The sequence below is a fragment of the Marmota monax genome, unplaced genomic scaffold (assembly GCF_021218885.2).
Source record: "Marmota monax isolate L192 unplaced genomic scaffold, Marmota_monax_Labrador192_F-V1.1 WCK01_AAM20220418_F8-fsc00002, whole genome shotgun sequence".
Classification (NCBI taxonomy): Eukaryota; Metazoa; Chordata; class Mammalia; order Rodentia; family Sciuridae; genus Marmota; species Marmota monax.
In genome coordinates, this window is record NW_026693571.1 from 27,503,299 (window position 1) to 27,527,277 (window position 23,979).

At 38.2% G+C, this 23,979-nt stretch overlaps 1 protein-coding gene across 5 annotated transcripts in view; it reads left to right on the forward strand.

The window, feature by feature from the left end:
• The window catches only part of Fam13a (family with sequence similarity 13 member A), a 362,563-nt gene that overhangs the window by 8,244 nt on the left and 330,340 nt on the right, over positions 1-23,979 (forward strand). The window contains exon 1 of one of the 5 annotated variants that reach the window (XM_046459234.2): positions 20,125-20,547. The exons of 2 other annotated variants lie outside the window; for them this stretch is intronic. In XM_046459234.2, coding sequence (XP_046315190.1) covers positions 20,473-20,547 — 75 coding nt within the window. In that variant the 5' untranslated portion in view covers positions 20,125-20,472. Of the gene's footprint in view, positions 1-20,124; positions 20,548-23,979 lie in introns of those variants that run through there. 2 more of the 5 variants (XM_046459230.2, XM_046459231.2) reach the window with 2 other exon arrangements.

The window sequence follows — 23,979 nt, forward strand, 5'->3', positions numbered from 1 at the left end:
GCCTGCCTGCCTGCCTGCTAGCCTTCTTTCCTTCCCTTAATTTTTTTTTTTTTTTTTGTAATTTGGCTAGAGGACTCCTTCCCTTTTATACAGTTGGTACTCCTTGATGTAAGTGACTAGGAAATTGATTCATTACAAGTGGAGGAAGGTAATTGCATTGCTTCTAGGAGTTTTGTTATACTCTAATGAACAGTCATAAACATTGTTATATTATAAAATAGATATTTAGCAGCAGTTTATGTCTGTGTTAGCTACAATATTGTGAAGTGTTGTTATTAAATTGCTAACTACCACATGCATGCACAAGAATCCTACAGCAGTGTCTGCCCAGTCCTTTCTACCAGTGCTTTTTAGCCTAGCATATTAAAACTCATGAGAGTTTTAAAGCTTTTAGGATTATAAACTATGTTCTTAAAAATTCCACTGGAGTTGGGCACAGTGGTGCATACCTGTAATCCCACCAGTTTAGGAAGCTAAGACAGGATGATCATGGTTCAAAGCCAGCCTAAGCAAATTAGCGGGGCCCTAAGCAATTTAAGGAGACTCTCTATCAAAAAATAAAAAGGGCTAGGAATGTAGTTCAGTGGTTAAGCACTCCTGGGTTCAATTCCCAGTATTAAAAATAAATAAATAAATAAAATTCACTGTGGAGAAAAAAAAAACATGTGCAATATAGTACATGTATATAGTATGCTTTTAGTAAATCTTTGTTTATTAAATGAATAAATAAGTGAAATCTTGAAATCTTGTATCTCTTTCCAGCTGTGTAATTGGGCAAGAGATCTGATTTCTCAGTTTCAATTTTTTTAATTATTAAAAGGAAATGATAGCATTTATATCTTAGCTTGTTCATGTTGAATGAGACAATATATGCAAAGTTCTTTTGTAATTAATATTTAATATTTAAAAATAAATTCTTGAAGGTACCTCTACTACTATTAGTATATATAATATTTTTCACAGTTGGGCTATTGGTCCACAGTTATAGTTGACAGTGAGGCTCCTTATATGTCATCACCCTCAGCCTGATCATAATCAGAAATCACTTTGTTCCAAAGAGAGGGATTTGCTGATAATAATTTAATGCATTTGTGAGAACATAGATTTCAGACAGAGAAGTATGTGTTTGAAACCCATCTTTATCTATTACTGATTATATAAGTCTGAACCTCCCATATTCTTTTACCTGACAATCATGAATAAGAGGACCTATACTGTGGATTGCTTGAACTCAACAAGAATATATGTGAAAGCCCTTGGCAATGATCAGATACTAATTGCGGTTATCTATATTCCCTCACAAGTTAAAAATACCTTTTATTCTAGGAGGCTGGGGTTGTGGCTCAGCGGTGGAGCGCTCACCTAGCACATGCAGGGCCCTGGGTTCGGTCCTCAGCACCACATAAATAAAATAAAGGTATTGTGTCCAACTACAACTAAAAAAATAAAAATATTTTTTAAAAATACTTTTTAATTCTAGTTGTGGGAATTATTTTTCAGTTAAGAATATTTTCTTCTAGAGTTGAGGTTGTGGCTTAGAGGTAGAGCGCTTGCCTAGCTTGTGTGAGGCACTGGGTTCGATTCTCAGCACCATATATAAATAAATAAATAAATAAATAAAATAAAGGTTCATCAACAGCTAAAAAATATTTTTTTTTTAAAAAAAGAGTATTTTCTATTGCCCCTAACCAACTTTTGGTTTGTTTTTGTTGTTGATGTTGTTTATATATATATATATATATATATATATATATATATATATATATATATGATTTAGTTGTTGATAGACCTTTATTTTATTTATTTATATGTGGTGCTGAGAATCCAACCCAGAGCCTCACACATGCCAAACAAGTGTACTACCACTGAGCCCCAGCCCCAGCCTCTTGTTTTTGTTTTGATTTTGATTTTGCAAAAGGAACTGTTTCTGTTTTTTTTCTTCTGGACAGAAGTCTTGGTTTTCTTTTTAAATTAAAAATATAAAAATACAATCTGCATTATTCATATAGACCCTGTGCCTGCCAAAAAAAATTTAAAACAACAACAATATTTTTGTTTTGCTTTTTGCCGTACTGGGGCTTGAACCCAGAGGGCTTTGTACCTGCTAAGCATGCACTCTACCACTGGGCTACATCCATGGATATAAACTGGACTGGGTTCTTGGAGCTTTTTAATTTGTTTTTGCATGAAAAATTGATTGGGTTCTTGTTTAAAAGTTAAAAGTAATTGCCTCAAGAATTTTAATTTAACCTTTATTCAGAAGTAAGGCTTAGAAGAATTCAGGGAAATGATCCTGGTTAAAAACAAAAGGTTAAAACCAAGGACCCAGATGTTCAGGGCTGTAGACAGACATCAACTTTCCATCAACACTGTGTTCCTACTTCTTTCTTCTTTGACTGATTTCCCTTTATACATTTATTCTTCTTGACTGTTCTTTTTCAGATCTCTGAACTTCTTTCTCAAAAATCCCTTACAAATTCTATTCATGGTCACATTTTCAACTCTTCCTTTTGTCACTAAGGTAATCCATATTTCTTATCCTAACTTTTAAATGAATTCATAAAGTATTTCTGTGAGCAGTGCAGATTTATCACCTCATTTAATGCATGAACTGTACAAATGTGTATAGTTAAGGACACAAATGTGTATAGTTAAGGAGCTAACAAGGAATGCCCAGAAGAATGAGATATTGAATTGCCCTGCCCTCTAAGGTATTTGAAATCTAGAATATAGGTTTTCAAACTAGTGGAAATGTACTAGTTATTTAAACCAGGACCATATGCACATAGAGAAGTAAGGTCAGGCGTGAATGCTAGTAACAGTGGTATTGGACATCAAAGTATGTTTGAGTTCCTCAAGGACAAAATGCAGACAGGTACATTTCTGGTAAATAGGAAATCATGGGTAAAGGTTCAAAATGAGAAAATATATACCTTATTTAATTTGTGGGACAAGGGAATTCCTATTTCTGCTGTAGTAAATTACCACAAACTTAGTGATTTAGAACAACACAACTTTGGGGCTGGAGCTGTAGCCAGTGGCAGAGTGCTTGCCTCGCACATGTGAGGCACTGGGTTTGATCCTCAGCACCACATAAAAGTAAACAAAATAAAGGTGTGCTGTCCATCTACAACTATAAAAAAAAAAAGAAAAAAAAAACCCACAACTGTATCACTTTATGCTTATGGAGGTCAGAATCTGAAATCGGTTTCATTTGAACTTAAAATCTGTCTTGATGCTAGGGGAGTCTTTTCCTTTTCCAGCTTTTTTTATAGGTTATGTGTATTCCTTGACTCACATCCTCTTCCTCCATCTTCAAGCCAGCCGCATTGCATTTTCAAATTTCTATGAACAGATCACTGTTTCCAAGGTCAAATCTCCTCAGCCTCTGACTCTCCTGCCTTTTCTATGGTCTCCTCATATTAGACCAGGCCAAGATAATCCCGGAACTGTTCCCCACTTTAAGATCCTTAATTTAATCATTTCTGCAGAGTCTCTTTTGCCATGCAAAGAAACACATGCACAAATTTCTGGGGGAAATTTAAGGTATATGATGGAGAAAGTACTGATATGTATTTAAATTTGGAAAAAGCTATGCTAAGGACTTTTGGATTTAATCTATAAACAAGAAGTTTTTTTTTAGTGTTCAAAAGGTTAAAAAGTATGATTATGTCAAAATGAACCCAACTATTATGTATAACTCTAATTCACTAATAAGAGCATAAAAAGGGTTTTAAAAGATTAAGATGGATTCTCCCTTTAGGCACATACTCTGAAAATTGAAATTCAATTACATGAGTGGTCACAGATTCTCTGAAACTTATACAGGGAACCCACAGGCATAAAAAGAATGTAAAGGAAAGTGGCATAATCAAATCAATTTCAGAAATGAAATGGTGTAGTTGTACCAAAGGAACACTGGTGAGGTCCTGAACTTTTTAAATGGTGGTGTCTATAAGGGAAGTGGATTTTAAAAACTTTTCAGAGGTAGAATAAATAGGAAGTAGTGATTTTTCTGGGGAGGAGTTAAAGAAGCCAGAGGGAACCATAGCAGCCTTTCAGGAGATGTAGATGAAAACCATCATAATGTGCACTCCCTGATGAAATTGTTCCCGCGTTGTCTAATTTCCAGAGTCTGCCTAAAACCAAGTGCAACTTTCTGCTCAAACATGTTAATTCCTTCTATTAGTAGGGCAACTCTGGGGAAATAACGAAAACTATTTTCAAAAGAAAATCCCTCTATTCTCTTGTATACCAGGCCAGAGGTTCAGGTAATCATTACAGGAATATTGCTTTCTGTTCCCGAAAGTCAACTCTCTTGCCTACTCCTTGGGGGGGCGTTGAGTTCTAATTCTGTCCCTGTGTGAAGACTGGCATGGTAGTTCTGCTTTGGCTTCCAGGTGAAGGTGCCAGCCTCACCCAGTGACATGCAGAAGTTAAGGTGGAGGGATGAATAGGGCTGGAGAAGTGGGGGACAAGCTGCGGAGAAGTGCAGCTCAAGAGCGGGCCTTCATAATCACCATGGAATTGTGCTATCTGAACCATGATTTGTGTCAAAGAACAATGTACCTGAAGTAAGAAGATAGAATGAAATTTATGCGTTATTTGTATTTTTATTTTTTTAAATATTTTTAAGTTGTTGATAGGCCTTTATTTATTTATTTATTTATTTGTGTTTCCGAGACTTGAACCCAGTGCCTCACACATGCCAGGCAAGTATGCTACCGCTGAGCCCTAGCCTCAGCCCTTATGCGTTATTTTAGTAGGGCAAGATATGCTGGTCCTGCAGGTCTTTCTGAGCAGAGCATACTATTGATTTTATGTAGGTATTTTTTAGTTTTTTGTTTTGTTTGTTGGTTTGGTTTTCTCTCTTTTGTTTGGAGGGGGTAAGAGTTGGTGAATTTTCAAGTGTGTAAATGAACTGAGACCATCCAGAGAGCAGTTACTTAAATGAGATGGCTGTTGAGCCAGTGATGAGGGGGCGGGCTTCCACAATCTTCTTTTCCTGTTGTTTCTGGAGCCTTCAATTCTTTGAATTTATTTCTATGCTTCCAGACCTAGGTCAGGAACTCCAGGTTTCTGTATTACACAGGAGCTGAAAGAAACTATTGGGGGGAAAATAAGCATACTGAAAGCCAGGAAAATCAGCCAAGGTGAAGATTTCTGGAGAAGCCCAGTTAAGACTTTTCTGGATAGTAGCTGGCCCAGGATTGGGACAGGGCCTGGGAGAGCCGGACCGGACCCACCCTTCGCATTGGACACCCAGCAAAGGGAACGAACGGCACCCCTTTGCATTGGACACCACCATGTCAGAGAACTGACGTCGCCAGAGTTTGGTGGAGGGGATAGCTTCATTGAGACTGGCGTCTACAGGTGTGTGACCCTCAGGCCCCTCCTCTCTGCACAGCAGGGGGATCTCGGCCCCCCCCCCAGCTCTCCCGTGAGCGCAATTGTCAGACCAAGGGAGTCAGGAGCGGTGTATGACGCCCGCCTACCGTGCCCACCAGGCTGACAACCGAGGTCTCTTGCGCCAGCTCCCGGGGGCGTGGCTACCGAAGGGCAGGCAGAATAAGCTGACAGTGCCCAGCCCCGCGCTCCACAACCTCAGGGTCTGGGGGAATGGCAAACAGAGAGAGTGGGCCCAGTTATTCAAGAAAATAGGGCTCCCGGGAGCAGCAGACCCGGCATGTAGCCAGTTATATGATGAACGTCACCGGTGAGCGGAGCCTGGCTGGAGGAAAAGCGAGGAAGTGACTGGATACCAGGAAAGGCCCTGGGCGCCCAGGATTGGAGAGCCGCCCATTGCTGCACAGTGATTGGTTCCCACGTATTGAGAGGAGAAGCTTTTCCACCTACTGGAAGAGAAGTTAATCGAACTCTAAGACTGCATTTTTAAAAATTTTTTTTAATTTTAATTTTTAATTTTATTTTTTTTATTTTTATTGTTATTTTATTATTATTATTTTTTTTGTCTTTTCATTTCTTTTCAATTTCCTTATTCGCCTTTTCTTGAATTCTACCTGTTTACTCTCATTCTGTTTAGCGACTTCTTCCCTCCCCTTCTAATACTTTTCCTCCCAAGCATTATGATGCTGTTTATGTGTAATTTACTAAATGTGTATAGGTAAATGTTCCAAGGCATTATATAGTGCTACCAATTCCCTAGCTATCCCCAAATACTCTGGACCATTCTCCTGTTAATATCCCTCGTCAGTAGAGCAATTCCAAGGTTGCCAAGATATACGAATATCTATACCATCACTCGACCTAAACATAAGTCCTAAGACCAAACCGCAGATCACTATATGCCATCAGAATCTGTACACAGTTTATGAAACAAATGAATCTGCTTTAAAGTGCAATAAAATTCATCATCTCTAGTCATAGTCTCCCATCACAAAGGAGAGACTCCAGAGATACACAAAACCAAAATAAATTTATAGGAGTAAACAGTAACACAGCAGTCAAACAGAACCGGAAGTAACATGAGCAGCGTGAAAAAGCAAGGAAGAAAAGGAGTACAAACAATGCAGGACAGCCTAAATCTACAGGAGAACCTAGAGGCATCAGAAAAATGGTCAAATAAAGAACTCAAGGAATACCTTATACAGATGGAATGGAATCTTAAAGAGGACATGAGACAGCAAATTCAAACAATGAAAGAACACATTGAAAATGAATTCCATAAACAGATAAAAGAAGCAAATAAGCAACTTTACCAGGAGATAGGGATTATTAAAAAAAATCAAACAATAACCCTACAAATAAAGGAAACTATAAATCAAATTAAAATCTCAAATGAGAGTATCACTAGCAGAATGGAGCAAGTAGAAGTCAAAACGTCAGACAATGAAGACAAAATATATCTTCTTGAAAAGAGTCTAGCCAACTCAGAAAGGCTGGTAAGAAACCACAAGAAAATATCCAAGAGATATGGGATAACATAAAAAAAAAAAACAAACTTAAGAGTCATTGGGATAGAGGAAGGTATAGAGGTCCAAACCAAGGGAATGAGCAATCTATTGAATGAAATAATTTTAGAAAACTTTCCAGATATAAAAAAGGAAACGGAAGTACAGATTCTAGATGTATACAGGACACCGAGCATACAAAATCGCAGTAGACCAATGCCAAGACACATTGTTATGAAGATATCCAATATACAGAACAAAGAGAAAATATTAAAAGCTGCAAGAGAAAGGAGGCAGATTACATTCAGGGGTAAACCATAAGGTTAATGGCTGATTTTTCATCACAGACGCTGAAAGCGAGAAGATCCTGGAACAAAGTATTTCAAACACTGAAAGAAAATGGATGCCAACCAAGAATTTTGTATCCAGCAAAATTAAGCTTCAGGTACGACAACAAAATAAAAATCTTTCACGATAAACAAAAGTTAAAAGAATTCGCAGCCAGAAAACCAGCATTGCAAAGCATCTTGAGCAAAACACTACATGAGGAAAAAATGAAAAACAACAACCAAAACCAACAGTGGGAAGTACCTCAGTAAAGCGAGAGTGGGGGTGGGGGGAAAGCTAATCATGGATAAACAAACCAAATTAAAAAAAAAAAGATAAATAATCAAACATGGCTGGAAGTACAAACCATAAAATCAATAGTAACCCTAAACGTTAATGGCTTAAACTCACCAATAAAGCGACATAGGCTGGTAACCTGGATTAAAAAAACAGATCCAGCAATATGCTGCCTTCAGGAGACACATCTGATTGGAAAAGACATACACAGGCTGAAGGTGAAAGATTGGGAAAAATCATACCACGCATACGGTCCTCGGAAGCAAGCAGGGGTGGCCATCCTCATATCGAATAAAATCGACTTTAAGACGAAGTTAATCAAAAGGGATAAGGAAGGACATTATATACTGTTAAAAGGAACCATTAACCAACAAGATATAACAATTATCAACATTTATGCACCAAATAAGGGTGCTGCAACGTTCATAAAACAAACTCTCCTCAAGTTCAAGAATCAAATAGACCACAACACAATAATTATGGGTGACTTCAACACATCTCTCTCACCATTGGACAGATCCTCCAAACAAAAGTTGAATAAAGAAACTATAGAACTCAATAACACAATCAATAACCTAGACTTAACTGACATATATAGAGTATATCAACCATCATCAAGTGGATATACTTTTTTCTCAGCAGCGCATGGATCCGTCTCAAAAATAGACCATATATTATGCCATAGGGCAACCCTTAGTAAATATAAAGGTGTGGAGATAATACCATGCATCTTATCTGATCATAATGTAATGAAACTGGAAATCGATGATAAAAGAAGGAAGGAAAAATCCTACATCACTTGGAAAATGAACAATGTTACTAAATGATCAATGGGTTACAGAAGACATAAAGGAGGAAATCAAAAAATTCTTAGAGATAAATGAAAATACAGACACAACATATCGGAATCTATGGGACACAATGAAAGCAGTTTTCAGAGGGAAATTCATTGCCTGGAGTTCATTCCTCAAAAAAAGAAAAAAAAAACAACAAATAAATGAGCTCACACTTCATCTCAAAACCCTAGAAAAGGAAGAGCAAAACATCAGCAAATGTAGCAGAAGGCAAGAAATAATTAAAATCAGAGCGGAAATCAACAAAATTGAAACAAAAGAAACTATTGAAAAAATTGACAAAACTAAAAGTTGGTTCTTCGAAAAAATAAATAAGATCGACAGACCCTGAGCCATGCTAATGAAGAGAAGAAGAGAGAGAACTCAAATTACTAACATACGGGATGAAAAAGGCAATATCACAACAGATGCTACAGAAATACAGAAGATAATTAGAAATTATTTTCAAACCCTATATTCCAATAAAATAGAAGATAGTGAAGAAATCGATAAATTTCTTACGTCATATGATCTGCCCAGATTGAGTCAGGAGGATACACACAATTTAAACAGACCAATATCAATGGAGGAAATAGAAGAAGCCATCAAAAGACTTCCAACCAAGAAAAGCCCGGGACCAGATGGGTATACAGTGGACTTTTACAAAACCTTTAAAGAAGAATTAATACCAGTACTTTTCAAGTTATTTCAGGAAATAGAAAAAGAGGGAGCTCTTCCAAATTCATTCTATGAGGCCAACATCACCCTGATTCCGAAACCAGACAAAGACACTACAAAGAAAGAAAACTACAGACCAATATCTCTAATGAACCTAGATGCAAAAATCCTCAATAAAATTCTGGCGAATCGGATACAAAAACATATAAAAAAAATTGTGCATCATGATCAAGTAGGATTCATCCCTGGGATGCAAGTCTGATTCAATATATGGAAATCAATAAATGTTATTCTCCACATCAATAGACTTAAAGATAAGAACCATATGATCACCTCGATAGACGCAGAAAAAGCATTCGACAAAGTACAGCATCCCTTTATGTTCAAAACACTAGAAAAACTAGGGGTTACAGGAACTTACCTCAACATTGTAAAAGCTATCTATGCTAAGCCTCAAGCTAGCATCATTCTGAATGGAGAAAAATTGAAGGCATTCCCTCTAAAATCTGGAACAAGACAGGGATGCCCTCTCTCTCCACTTCTCTTCAACATAGTTCTCCAAACACTGGCCAGAGCAATTAGACAGATGAAAGAAATTAAAGGCATAAAAATAGGAAAAGAAGAACTTAAATTATCACTATTTGCAGATGATATGATTCTATACCTAGCAGACCCAAAAAGCTCTACAAAGAAACTATTAGAGCTAATAAATGAATTCAGCAAAGTGGCAGGATATAAAATCAACACACATAAATCAAAGGCATTCCTGTATATCAGCGACAAATCCTCTGAAATGGAAATGAGGACAACCACTCCATTCACAATATCTTCAAAAAAAATAAAATACTTGGGAATCAACCTAACAAAAGAGGTGAAAGACTTATACAATGAAAACTACAGAACCCTCAAGAGAGAAATAGAAGAAGATCTTAGAAGATGGAAAAATATACCCTGTTCATGGATAGGCAGAACTAACATCATCAAAATGGCGATATTACCAAAAGTTCTCTATAGGTTTAATGCAATGCCAATCAAAATCCCAACGGCATTTCTTGTAGAAATAGAGAAAGCAATCATGAAATTCATCTGGAAAAATAAAAAACCCAGAATAGCAAAAGTAATTCTAAGCAGGAAGAGTGAAACAGGCGGTATAGCGATACCAGACTTCAAACTATACTACAGAGCAATAGTAACAAAAACAGCATGGTACTGGTACGAAAACAGGCGGGTGGACCAATGGTACAGAATAGAGGACACAGAGACGAATCCACAAAATTACAACTATCTTATATTTGACAAAGGTGCAAAAAGCATGCAATGGAGAAAGGATAGCATCTTCAACAAATTGTGCTGGGAAAACTGGAAATCCATATGCAACAAAATGAATCTGAATCCCTTTCTCTCACCATGCACAAAAGTTAACTCAAAATGGATCAAGGAACTTGATATCAAAACAGAGACTCTGCATCTGATAGAAGAAAAAGTTGGCTCTAATCTACATACTGTGGGGTCGGGCTCCAAATTCCTTAATAGGACACCCATAGCACAAGAGTTAAAAACAAGAATCAACAAATGGGACTTACTCAAAATAAAAAGTTTTTTCTCAGCAAGAGAAACAATAAGAGAGGTAAATAGGGAGCCTACATTCTGGGAACAAATTTTTACTCCTCACACTTCAGGTAGACCCCTAATATCCAGAGTATATAAAGAACTTAAAACATTAAACAATAAGAAAACAAATAACCCAATGAACAAATGGGCCAAGGACCTGAACAGACACTTCTCAGAGGAGGACATACAATCAATCAACAAGTACTTGAAAAAATGCTCACCATCTCTAGCAGTCAGAGAAATGCAAATTAAAACCACCCTAAGATACCATCTCACTCCAGTAAGATTGGCAGCCATTATGAAGTCAAACAAGTGCTGGCGAGGATGTGGGGAAAAGGGTACACTTGTACATTGCTGGTGGGACTGCAGATTGGTGCAGCCAATTAGGAAAGCAGTATGAAGATTTCTTGGAAAGCTGGGAATGGAACCACCATTTGACCCAGCTATTCCCCTTCTTGAACTATTCCCCAAAGACCTTAAAAGAGCGTATTATAGGGATACAGCTACATCGATGTTCATAGCAGCACAATTCACAATAGCTAGACTGTGGAACCTACCTAGATGCCCTTCAATAGATGAATGGATAAAAAAAAATGTGGCATTTATACACAATGGAGTATTACTCAGCACTAAAAAATGACAAAATCATGGCATTTGTAGGGAAATGGATGGCATTAGAGCAGACTATGCTGTGAAGCTAGCCAATCCCTAAAAAACAAATGCCAAATGTCTTCTTTGATATAAGGAGGGCAACTAAGAACAGAGCAGGGAGGAAGAGCATGAGAAGAAGATTACCATTAAACAGGGATGAGAGGTGGGAGGGAAAGGGAGAGAGAAGGGAAATTGCATGGAAATGGAAGGAGACCCTCATTGTTATACAAAATTACATATAAGAGGAAGTGAGGGGAAAGGGAAAAAAAACAAGAGAGAGAAATGAGTTATGATCGATGGGGTAGAGAGAGGGGAGGGAGGGGAGGGGGGATAGGAAGGGGATAGGAAGAGCAGCAGAATACAACAGACACTAGTATGGCACTATGTAAAAACGTGAATGTGTAACCGATGTGATTCTGCAATCTGTATATGGGGTAAAAATGGGAGTTCATAATCCACTTGAATCAAATGTATGAAATGTGATATGTCAAGAACTTTGTAATGTTTTGAACAACTAATAATAAAAAAAAGACTTTTCTATGGAGAAAAGGGGTGCAACTTCAATAAAACTCAAAATGTGTCTCATCCCCCCCCCACAAAAAAAAATGAGATGGCTGTTGATTGGTTGGCATTCAGATACAGTTTAAAATAGGGTGAGCTGTCTTGATTGGCCACAGTGAGTGTACGTCACCAATAGTGGGCTTGTAAAAGTCAGTATACTGTGGCAAGTTGCAGATTGATTGAACAAGTTCAAAATTAGTTATATTGGAAATTTTGTTGTAAGGGGTACAGAATAATTGATCTTTCCCTAGGACAAAGAGTAAGGGGAGTGGGATTGTGTGTGTGTGGTGTATGGTGTGTTTCCCTCAAGAAGGATGGTGATATATCTAGACTTCAGAAAACAGATTAGACCATCAGATTATCAACTGACCAATTTCAGACAAGACCCTCAGAAAATAATTAGGAGAAGGTAAAACCAAGCCTATCCTCAGGTAATGGGGTCAATGGTATCAAAACCAAGACCTATTTCCTATCTTTCAAAGAACTGAAGTACATTTCTATGTGTATACGAGGAATCTCATGGCGAACAGTGTTACTCAATAGCCTAGACCGATGACCAAAAACTCTCTCTATGAAAGTCAGAGAGTAAATATTTTAGGCTCAGTAGGTCTGTTACAGTTAGTCAGCTGCCTTTGTAGGTGCCAGGCAGCCGTAACATGTCAATAAGTAGATGTGGCCAGATTCTGGCTAGGATAGCTCAGTTTGACTCATGGACCAGTTTGCTGATCTCTGGTCTAGAATAAGTAAGCTTTCGGGTGCATATACTTTCAGGGTTCAGAAACTCAATATGTCTCAACACCTCTGGCTGGTCAAGAGGGTTTACATAAATATTAAATAGTTGCTGAATGACCAACTTCCGATATCTTGTCAGACTGGATAATGCTAATTCTAATCCAGACTGTGATGTGGGTAGAGCTGGGGTGGGGACTACATTGGAGGGAGGTCTACATTGCCCATTCCCATGAACCTCAGGTGGTTTGTGCTATGGCGATTATGCCATCACCCCATGATGCTTTATGGACCCTGCTACTTAGCTGACAGTAGTGTGTCTGTAGGTTACTGCCCTTCTTCTAAAAACTTATTTCTACCCTAGCTGAGGAGATGTTGTCCTTTTAAGACTAATAGCTCTGCTAACATAGACAGCTTGAATTTTAAGCACTTTTAGTTTGGTGGGGCTAGAGGATAACATAGTCTTTTTAGTTCCCTCCAATAAGATATGTTCCAAAGTTTCCCCAGGTCAGATGGTGATTTGAGGGACAATACATTGGGATGGGAATTCAATTGTCAAGTTACTTGGACTCCTTTTTCCAGGGTGCCAAGGGACTTTTTTGAAAACTAGAACATTCTTTGTCTTGCCACCGTATTTTAGGCTATTCAGAAAACCTCCTGAAAAATTCATTTACTAGAGCCAGGATTGTGGCTCAGTGGTAGAGTGCTTGCCTAGAACGTGCGAGGCCCTGGGTTTGATCCTTAGCCCCATATAAAAATAAATAAAATAAAGGTATTGTGTCCAACTACAACTAAAAAATAAATATTAAAAAAATTCATTTACTCCTTTCTGAGGCAAAGGTAATGCTCATATTTTATGTGATCAAATTTCTTGGCTGTGGCTAATAACTCTTAAGTGTCTTTGTACATCAGTGTTTAAGAATATATGGCAGCAGCTAAAAGACCTTTCTGAACTCTAATCATTTGTGTCCATTTTGGGACCAGGAAAAAAATAATATTTTAGTCTCTAATTTCAGATGTATTCCATGGAGAAACAAACATTATTGGAAGTACAGAGTGTCTTTAGTTTGTTCAATAGCCTACGTATGGTTTGTTTCAGAAAATGGAATCTAGTCATCACAGTGAAAAATAAGGATAAGAATTTGTTAGGCAGAGGACTGCTTTTACCTTATGATGGTGTAAGAAGTTGTGAAAGTTAGGACAAGCTTTTTTGTTTAATCCTATTGTTATGGTTCAGATGTGCGGTGTCCCCCAAACGCTCACATATAAGACAATGCAAGAAGGTTTGGAAGAGAAATGATTCGATTATAGCCTTAACCTAGTTAGTATATTAATCCCTGGTGGGATTAACTGAGTGGGGGCTGGAGGCAAATGGGGTGTGGCTGGAGGAAGTGGTTAACTGGCGGCTGGGCTTTGGGATATATATTTGTACCTGGAGAGTGTAGATTCTGTCTGTCTCTGCTCTCTGATCACCATATGAGCTGTTTCCCTCTGCTACACTCTTCCTCCATGATGTTCTGCCTCACCTGGATCCCCCAGGAGTGAAACCAGTCTTCTATGGACTAAGACTCTGAAACCATGAGCCCGCAAATAAAACTTTCCTCCTTTACAGTTGTTCTGGTCAGGTCTTTTAGTCACAGCCGCAAAAAAAAAAAAAAAAAAAAAAAAGAAAAGCTGACTAAAATACCTGTGTCATCCTATATCATAATCGCATAGAAGAAATAAGACGTGTGTATACTTTTTAGAAACAGTGACAAGATGTGTGATGTTTTTTGTTATGTTTCTACTCATAGAACATTTCTGACACTGAATGCCTGGGGTTTCTCCCCACACCAACCAATTCTCCAGTACCTGCTGGGTGTCCTACAATTCAATTAAATTCTAACACTGTCTACCTAGAGTTTGTGTCAAATCCCACAAGTTAAGGGCTCAATTTCATATGACTTCCTGCTGCAGATGCCACTTCCAAGTCCTGGGTCGTCTTGTACCTCTGACCAACCAGCTATGAACTGGCTGTTCTCGTGACCCCATCCTTGGGTTTGGTAATTTGCCAGAATGGCTCATGTAATTCAGGAAAACAATTTAATTACAATACTGATCTGTCATTGTGGAGAGCAAGCTGTGTCCTGCTGTGATGTCACTCCATGAGAATAGTAGTTCTCAGGCTATGCCTAAACCTGTTACTGCAAAGCAATACATTTCCATGAGATACTCCATTTTGAGTTTAAGTGCTGAGATAAAATGATCTACACCTTGTTTACACCAATACATAGCCACCACCTGCCAATACAACCATAAGGCACAATCTGATCAATATCATGGTAATAAAAATGACCACCTGTGAACTTATTGAATTAATTGGAAGCCCATGGATACATGGGTATAATCAAACTCACAGGAAAAAAGGAGGCCCATGAACTTATCAAGCACATCAAGCCACTGAATGAAACAATCCCCTCATCTGTGACCCATCGAAGGAAGAGGACCCTGGACACAGTACACACTTACTCCATTACCTGATCACTCACTCATTGTGAGCCATTCCTAGGAAAATTGCCACAGTGATAAACCTCTGAATCTCTCACCGGGCTTCATAGTCTTCCTGCCCATGATGACCACTCATGGCCCATTCCAAACTAACACTGTGAAACTGTACCCAGACCTTGACCTAGACTAATTTCTTGTACTTTGACAGGTCTGCTCCCTGAACAAATTCTTTGGCTGGTTCAAAAACTTATCTGACGACCTACAGTGACTCTGTGTTTGCATCTGCTCTCTGTCTTTGTGCAGTTCAAACTCTTCACTACTGTAGCACCTTACCCCTGTCTTAGCCTTTCTATAAAATATATATGTTATAAATATAAATAATTTATAATATGATATAAAAACAATATATAAATATTTATGTTACATGTATAAATAATTTATATAGAAGTGATGTATATATAAATATAAATGTGTATAGTATGTTGCATGACTTGACTATTATAGATATTAGAAATTAAGGTAGGAATAAAAGAACTTGTGATTGCCTGACTTATGACTACCAGGTGGCCTACAAGTATTGAGAGATCTACCACCCACGAAAGTGGTGCAGCCTGTTAATTTATTGTTGCTCAATAAATTCTGACGTTATGGAAAGACACAAACGTGTTTGGTCTATGTTAATGGCTTAGGTTGCTCATGACCATTATGAAGGATCCAACTCAGAAACAGGAAAATACAAGAGATGCCTAGGGCAAGGAAAATGGGGTGGGGGCCTGAGGCTCCCATACTTTGTTCTGGCACTCCACTCTCTTAGCACCTCCAGGTGTTTGCCAACCCAGAAGGACTCCAAACCCCATTTAGGGGGGGATCTTTCTAGAGCAGTCATTACGTAGACATGATTGATTAAATCACTGGCATTTGTGATTAACTCAGTCCCCCGCTTCCACAGAGATCAGGGAAGGGGCTGGAAGTTCCAACCCTGTTAATTATGCCTCGAAACTATCCTGAAAGCATGTTGCCCTAGCCACCTTCTCCAAACTGTCTTGGGGCATATAAAAGACCTGTTATCAACTCCAGAAATTCTAAGCATCATAGGAGCGCTTGTATTAGGAGCTGAGGACCAAGACCAAATATTTAAAAAATGCCTCCGTCTCCCAATCACTTGGGTTTTAGGAGCTTTGAGTCAGAAGTCCACATTTAAGGCTAAATATGTATTTCTTATATCACAGCATCATGTTCTAACCTTACTGTTTTTTTTTAATTCATCATAAAGAATTGTAAAGGAGAGTAGTAAAGTTTTGAAAAAGATGGACAATGACAGAGAGCTATCTTTATCAAATATGTAGTGAATTATAATGGCAATTATTAAAATATTAAGGATATGAAAGGAGGTAAAATATATATTAGCCTGAAAAAGATCTTGGGGTATGCATGTGTGTATATATGTATGGTATGTGTATATGAATTTAAGATACAGTGAGGATAGTATCACAAATGGGAAATGGAAAATTTGCTCAATAAATGGGTTCGTATCATTTGTTAGTTTATCAGGGTGAAGACAAATGTGTGTGTGTGTGTGTGAATATACACACATACGTGGGGAGAGAGAGAGAGAGAAGGAGAGAGGTACCTATACATCTGTATATAAAGACACTGTGTATTTGAGAGTTTTATTTCTCTCTCGTGGAAGAGTCCTGTTGGTCTAGGTTTGCAAGGCAGCTGTACTCCACAAGGTTATTCAAGGATCTGGGTTCCTTCATTTACTCTGTCATCCCCTCAGACATTGTCCCTTTTCTCCATGGTAAGCTAGGTTTCTGTTTATAGTGAAGTGAAAGAGGAAATGTGGAACAAGGCATTTTCTATGAAGCATGCAACATGAGTTGCACATACCTATCTATTCACATTCTGTTAATGAGTACATGGTCACATGACCATATCTTCGTGTATGAGAGATTGAGAACTGGACCACCATTGGCTCAGACACAATAAAGAAGGAGAAGAGAATCTAGTATTATCAGAGAGATTGGATTCTGGGGACTATTAGCAGGTCTGGGTCACAGGAGTTACATGAAAAGTAAAATATCAATTTAGATCTTATTTATCTATTTTTCAAAATAAATTCCAAGTCCACATATAATTAAATTATATAATAAGCATTCAAAAATGTTGATTTTTATTACCACTTTCCAGGTACTATTCTAAGTGTTTTTTAAATGAATTTTAGGGGCTGGAGATATGGCTCAAGCGGTAGCGTGCTCGCCTGGCATGCGTGTGGCCCGGGTTCGATCCTCAGCACCACATATACAAACAAAGATGTTGTGTCTGCCGAATACTAAAAAATAAATATTAAAAAAAACAAACAAATTCTCTCTCTCTCTCTTTAAAAAATAATAATAATAATATTCCACGGTATGTACATACCACGTTTTAAAAAAAATAAATAAATTTTATATTATTATTATTATTTGTACCAGGGATTGAATCCAGAGGCACTTTCCCACTGAGCCATATCCCCAGTCCTTTTTTATATTTTATTTAGAAACAGGGTCTTGCTGAATTGATTAGGGCTTCTTTAAGTTGCTGAGGCTGGTTTTAAACTCACAATCCTTCTGCCTCAGGCTCCCAAGCCACTGAGATTACAGGCATGCATCATCATGCCCAGCTAATAAATTTTATTATTTAATCCATACAATGACCCTATAAAAAAAGACAATAGCCAATAAGACCCAGTTGAGAATGGATAAAGAAAACAGACCAAAGACAGTTCACAGAATAGAAAATACAAATGGCAATTTAATTTTACTGATAATAAGAGGAAATATAAGTTTTAAAATGAGAAGTCATTTTCACTTATTAAACTGGAAAATATTTCATAAAATCTTCGAATTTGGGTTGGATGGGCTAAAAAATATAGACAGCCGAAGCCCATGTATGTCAAGAGCCTTAAACACATGATCCATGAAATTCTCTGTGATCCAGAAATTTCATTTTCAGAAATTTTACCAGAGAATAAAAAAATCAAAAAATATGTAAATGTCTAGAGATGGGAAAATGAACTACAGAAGCTGGTATATATGCCATATGTAATATCACATGTGACTTAATTTGTTAATAGTGTTATTAACAACCTGAGAACATGCCTCTGATATAACATTAAGCAAAAAAATTGGGATATAAAATTTTCTTAAGTGAGATTTAAAGTATGGTTTTTTTGACAAGCAAAGAAAATATACTGCAAGTACCTATGTGACCTATTGATGGATGTCTCTGTTTCTGTTTCACTTCCTCTGCTTCTTAATAAAGCTGCACATCTGTGTAGGGGAGAAAATGACATCTTCTCCTCACCTACCCTAGGTCCACAGCCTAAGCCTCTGTAACCAAAGACAGATTGTTAAGAGAAGGGCATTCAAATTCATTTAATAAACTTTGTGACCTGGGAGTCTTCAGAAGGAAACAAAGACCCAAAGAAATTGTTTCTTTTACATTAGGTTTGGTGTGTGCTTTTACATGAGGTTTGACGAAGAGTGGGCAGTGTGGAGAAATATAAAAGGAAAAAAGGGACATAGTCTACTGGTTATAAACTAAGGGAAATTTAGCAAGGCCTGTCTGCTGAGGTTCTTCTCCCTGAATGCTTAATTTTCAGAGATAAGAGTGATCTTTTCCTCTGGGAGTAGGAAAGATGTCTCTCACATGAAGGTGGTCCTGTGACCTGCTGCAGGAAGAAGGGCGAGGGAACATGAGAAGAGTTTCCCTGGCCCTGTGGTTCCCTGAATCTTTTCAGTTTAAAATATTCAATATGCCAGAGTACCATATTTTGGGAGAATATGTCCTGAGCACCACCATATGCATTTACTAATTATAAAAGGTTATTAGTTTTTTTTCTTCCCACCCTACATTGTACTATCCCATGAGAGAAGGTACTACATCCTTCTATTCAGCATTGGTACGGCATATAGCAATGTCTGGTCAATATAGGTAAAGAATATTATTAGGTGATGTTGCATGATGGACCTACAGGGGACCTAATTTTTAGAGCTTAATTTTTACAATGAAGTGGCAATACTTATCAAAAAATTAAGACAAAATTTTAAAACTTTAGGAATCAGTCCAGTTTTCTGATGGGTGAATGGCAAGCATAAGGTAAAATCTGGATGAAGATGAAAGAAATTGTTTCCTTTTTTAGTGGAGAAGATTATGTCCATTCTCTCAACCCCATTCCCTTGTATGGGATTTGGATAGTGTTATCCTCCCTTGTGGAAAGAGAGTCTGCACAATTTTTTACATGCACACATAGACATAATAATACTCTGTCATGTCCTGTGGTTTGCTTAATATGATTTGTTATCTTGGCTGTGCTGTGGGTAGTGCTGGTTTGTTATAGATATACAAGAAATGTTAAGTTGGAAAGGAAGTGTTAAAATGGGAGCTGATTTATTATGCCTTGGTTACCTGTACAATTGGGTCACATGAAACTTCACATGTAAAATTAGTCAGCATTCTTTAAATATGCCAGATATATATGAAAAAAATTTTAAATGAAAACGTAGTAGTAAACATAGAATAGCTTCCTTCTGTATTACCTGAATTAGATATTTTAGCTCTCAGTTCAAATATTTGGAAACCGTAAAATCAAATTTTCTGTTGACACAGTATGTGGAGTAGAAAGTTACTGGAACTGTTGACTACAGGCAAATTTTTCCAGACTGCAGATCAGGTACGTGGAATTACACAGGCCTAGAAGTCTGCTGTTCACGTTTAACATCAAGATGTTAGCTTGAAAGGTAGCTTGAAAGTAATTACAAGCAGTTTAAAAAAAAAAAAAAAAACCTACATTAAAAAAAAGAACATTTTCATTTAAATTCTCAAAGGATTAGGTTGGAGGGAAGAAAACTTAGGTAGAATTTGGATGATTTCTAGCAGACAATAGCAAACTGCCGCAGAAAGATGAGGCTTGTGCCAGTGGACTTAAACCTGAGTGTGACTATGTAAATTTTCCTTAGAGACAAGTAGTGACGAGCAAGCCGGTTCGTGTTAATGCTCCGTGTGTGTGCGCTGAGGGCTATTAATGAATACCAGCGGCAGTTTTCCAAACGGAGGGAGCCTGTGTGTGGTATCCAGCAGGTCAGGCTTCAGAAGGGGATGTCAGCAACTTCAGACCCGAGCCACGTGACCCCGCTGCCTGCCAACACCGAGGCCCTGGATCAGATTTCAAGTCCGGGCCGTCCTCCCAGCCATGTGGGTTTAGCCGAAAGAAAAAGAAGCAAAACCCCACTTCCTAGGATGCGTCCAGCCGCCCCTCACCTACCGTGGGGCCTTTGGATTGGAAGCTGCTTTTCAAATCAAAACGTATCCACGGAGTGGAATTTTCGAATTTTGCTGTCCTTTTAATGTTTTCATCCGGACTTCATCAGTTCTTCCAGACACTTCCTGAGAGAATGGGGGCAGGAGCGCTAGCCATCTGTGTGAGTACAGGCCTTCTGCCTTCTGGGGGTGCTGCCGGCGCTGAGGAGGGGAGGCCTCTCCCTCCTGGTTAGGGGGGGATGTGTGGGGAACTTTGTTTTTCCCTGTTAGGCTCTGGGGGAAGGTTAGTTACCAAAATTCCTGTCTATTCAGATGGATGTTAAGCAGGATTTGAGGTGGCATCCAGCATTTTGTCCACTTTTGTTCCCAGAAAAGGTGAAGAAAGATGCTGAGCTTGAGTGGACCCCAGTAAGTCCACTTGGTCTCATGTGGGAATACTGTCTGCAGTGTTGGGCTTTATTATTCCCAAAGAGTCAAATACCAGTGCTTGATCTTAGTTGTTAGAAAACTCTTGTAGCTAACCTAAGAAAAGATCTAAAATAACCACTGATTCATTGTCTCTGAGTTTGTGTATGACATTTTTTTCTAGTGCACATTCCTATTTTCCTTTGGCAATTCTGGGATTTTTGTTTCAGAAAGGTTGTTGAAAATGATGCTGGAATAGCCTCATTGATAAATGTTTGTGACTCCTTCTTCATCAGGATTCTGGTGGTCAGAAACAGTAGCATCAATAAGTAACACAAAATCCATGAGAAAACATACATACTTTGAAGACTAAATTTCATAAAATTCTAAATAATTTTGCTGGTGCTCATATAAAACTTAATGCAGCGATCGAATTTGTCAATGATACAATTTACAGAATGCTGTTTCTTAAAATTTTACCTGTATATAGAAAAAGCATATGTGTATGTGTGTAGCATACATATTTATATTTCAACTTGATGTTGTATTCCAAGAGGGCATTTTATTTGTATCTAAAGGTACTAAATGAGAAATATTGTGTTCTTTATTATCACCTTTTAAATCACATTCAAAGCAGATTTTTTTTTTAAGTTTCAAGAAGACCTGTAATTTTTTTGTAGGTTATGGTGGCATCCTAAAATATCTAGAACTATCCATGAAATTTTTGACACACAGACCCAGAATGGTCACCAGATGGTGGACCAGCCTCACAGATTGAATTTTCTTAGCAAAGCTGCAGGTTCGGCCTCTTCAGCACCCTCTATGCCTGTCTTCTCTCTTAACCCCTGGCTTGTAGCATCCAGGTACACAAGTGGTTTAATCACTCCAAAGCGGTTCTTTTAAAATCTGGCTTATCTGGGAGCAAGATGCTGACTTTGATTTTACTACAGAGACATGTCTTCTATTTTTCCATGTTTGTAAAAGAAATATTTCATAACTGAAAATGTATAGGAGGAGGCAGCAGATTGATATACTTGTCAAGCAGATTTATTGCCACTTCTGATTGTCTGATTAGAGTCTTACTTAGGTTTTTGGCCTGCGGTACACCAATCTGCAACACTTTGACCGAAATTCAGACTGACTCCATATTTTCCCTCAGTTTATATCCAAAGTATGTACAAAATTTCATGTCATGTTGACATAAAAATCACACAGTTTTAGAGATTATTCATCTGGTAGCTGAGTAATTATCAATCATTCCTACCATTCCGCCTATAGTTTGGGCTATATTGGGTTATATCGGGCTGTGCCTGTAGGAGGAAATATGTTTGTACAAGATGTACACAGTAGGTTTGGAAAATGGTGCTTTTGGTGAATAAAAATTTTTTTTTCTTAACATTCGTAATGTGAAGTAAGGACTAAGTCACTTTTTATGCATATGCATGTATACTACATACACATGAGCTGATCAACTGCTTATTAGTTTGGGGTTTCTCTATGTAGACATATGTTATATGTACCTATTACTCAAGTGTCCTGCTGCTGAAGAGTCATTTTTCAGACAAAATAATGGAGGACAGATATTTGTTCTTGTGAGTGTGTGTGAACTCTTGAACTGGGACACTTTCTATGTCCATTAACTAACCTGCTTTCTCTTCCTTAGTCATTTTATTTAACCCTTTCTCATATAGATAAGTATCATGGAATTTTGCTGCTAGCATTACTGTAGTGGGCTCACACAGATAGTTATATAACCACTCTTAAGAGCAAAGAAAATGTAGCTGTTTTATTGCAACAAATCTATTTTTCCTCAGTAAGCCACCCACCTGCAGGCAGAGTGGGAAATTATACTTGCCAATTAATGTTTATCTTCTCTCTTCTAGTTTTAAATGTGAGGTTCTCTCAGATGAATCCTCAGCCTTAGATTTCCTATGCCTCTCTCTGCTCTGTCTAAGGAGGCATTAGGGCATTTTAGGAGTGGTAGGTGGAGAATGGTAGTTTTCAAATCCTTGTGGATGGAGAAATGAGAGCTAGAATGCACTTGTGGAGGTTCTTACCCTCTGGCTGCTCTGATTTGTGGGTGAGTTCAGGTATCAGATCTGTACCTGGCGCAGCGGATCAATTCTTTTGGTATAGCAATGTCCTCTTCATGCTGATCAAGCCCCAACTCTTACTGGTGCTGACAATCCCAAGGATATTCCTGGCTTTGTAGCCTTTCTCTTCAGCTTGGAGCCTCCTACTCCTGTAGCCTTTCCACCTGGTACCATCAGCTACCTTGAACATACCCCAAGAGTAAGCAAGGACTTGTGGTCAGAGAAGAGAAAGTTTCATATACCAAATTAAAATATTCCAGTCATAGGATTTATTTAGGCAAAGTACAGCAAAAGTAAGAGAGAGGGATGTGGTTGGTTTACCTACTTAAAAAGGGAAGTGGAAAGAAAGGACTATACTCCTGAATTTATGGTCTTGTGTCCAGTCCCTCTTGCCCTCCTCTGCCATGTTAGCGTTGCATGATCATGGTGTGCTTTTGAGGACCAGCACTGTGTGCACAGCAGATGGACTGTGTCCGGAGCCAGAGTAGCTTGCTTAGTCACCAAGCGCAAGTCGGCCTGGGTGCAATTGTAATTTGCCAATCCACTACTGAATAGCTATGAATTTTTATCTATACATCTCAAGCAGACAATGTGTGGAGCCCAAATGATTATAATCAATGGGCCATAAATATTTGGTACCTCATGAATGTTGGGTGCTTATTTTGTCCTCCTAATTGTCTGTATTAAATATGTCTCTGAATGTCTCTGCCATAGACAACATTGTGTGCCCGTCTTGTACTTCCTGGACTCTGGGACAGTGAGAGGGAAATTTCTGTTGTTTATAAGTGACCTCATTTATAGGAATTTTATTATAGCAGCCTGAACAGACTAGGGCAGAGTTAGTGCTGACTGATGGGGTGTTGTGTAGCAAATACCTAAAAATATGGAAACAACTTTGGAACTCGGCATTTCATAGAGCCTGCTAGAATTTTGAGTTGCCTGCCAGAAAAAGCTTACATTTCCAGGTGCAGTGGTGCATGCCTGTAATCCAAGCAGCTCAGGAGACTGAGGCAGTAGGATCTTGAGTTTAAAGCCAGCCTCAGCAACTTAGTGAGGTCCTAAGCAATTTAGCAAGACCCTGTCTCTAAATGAAAT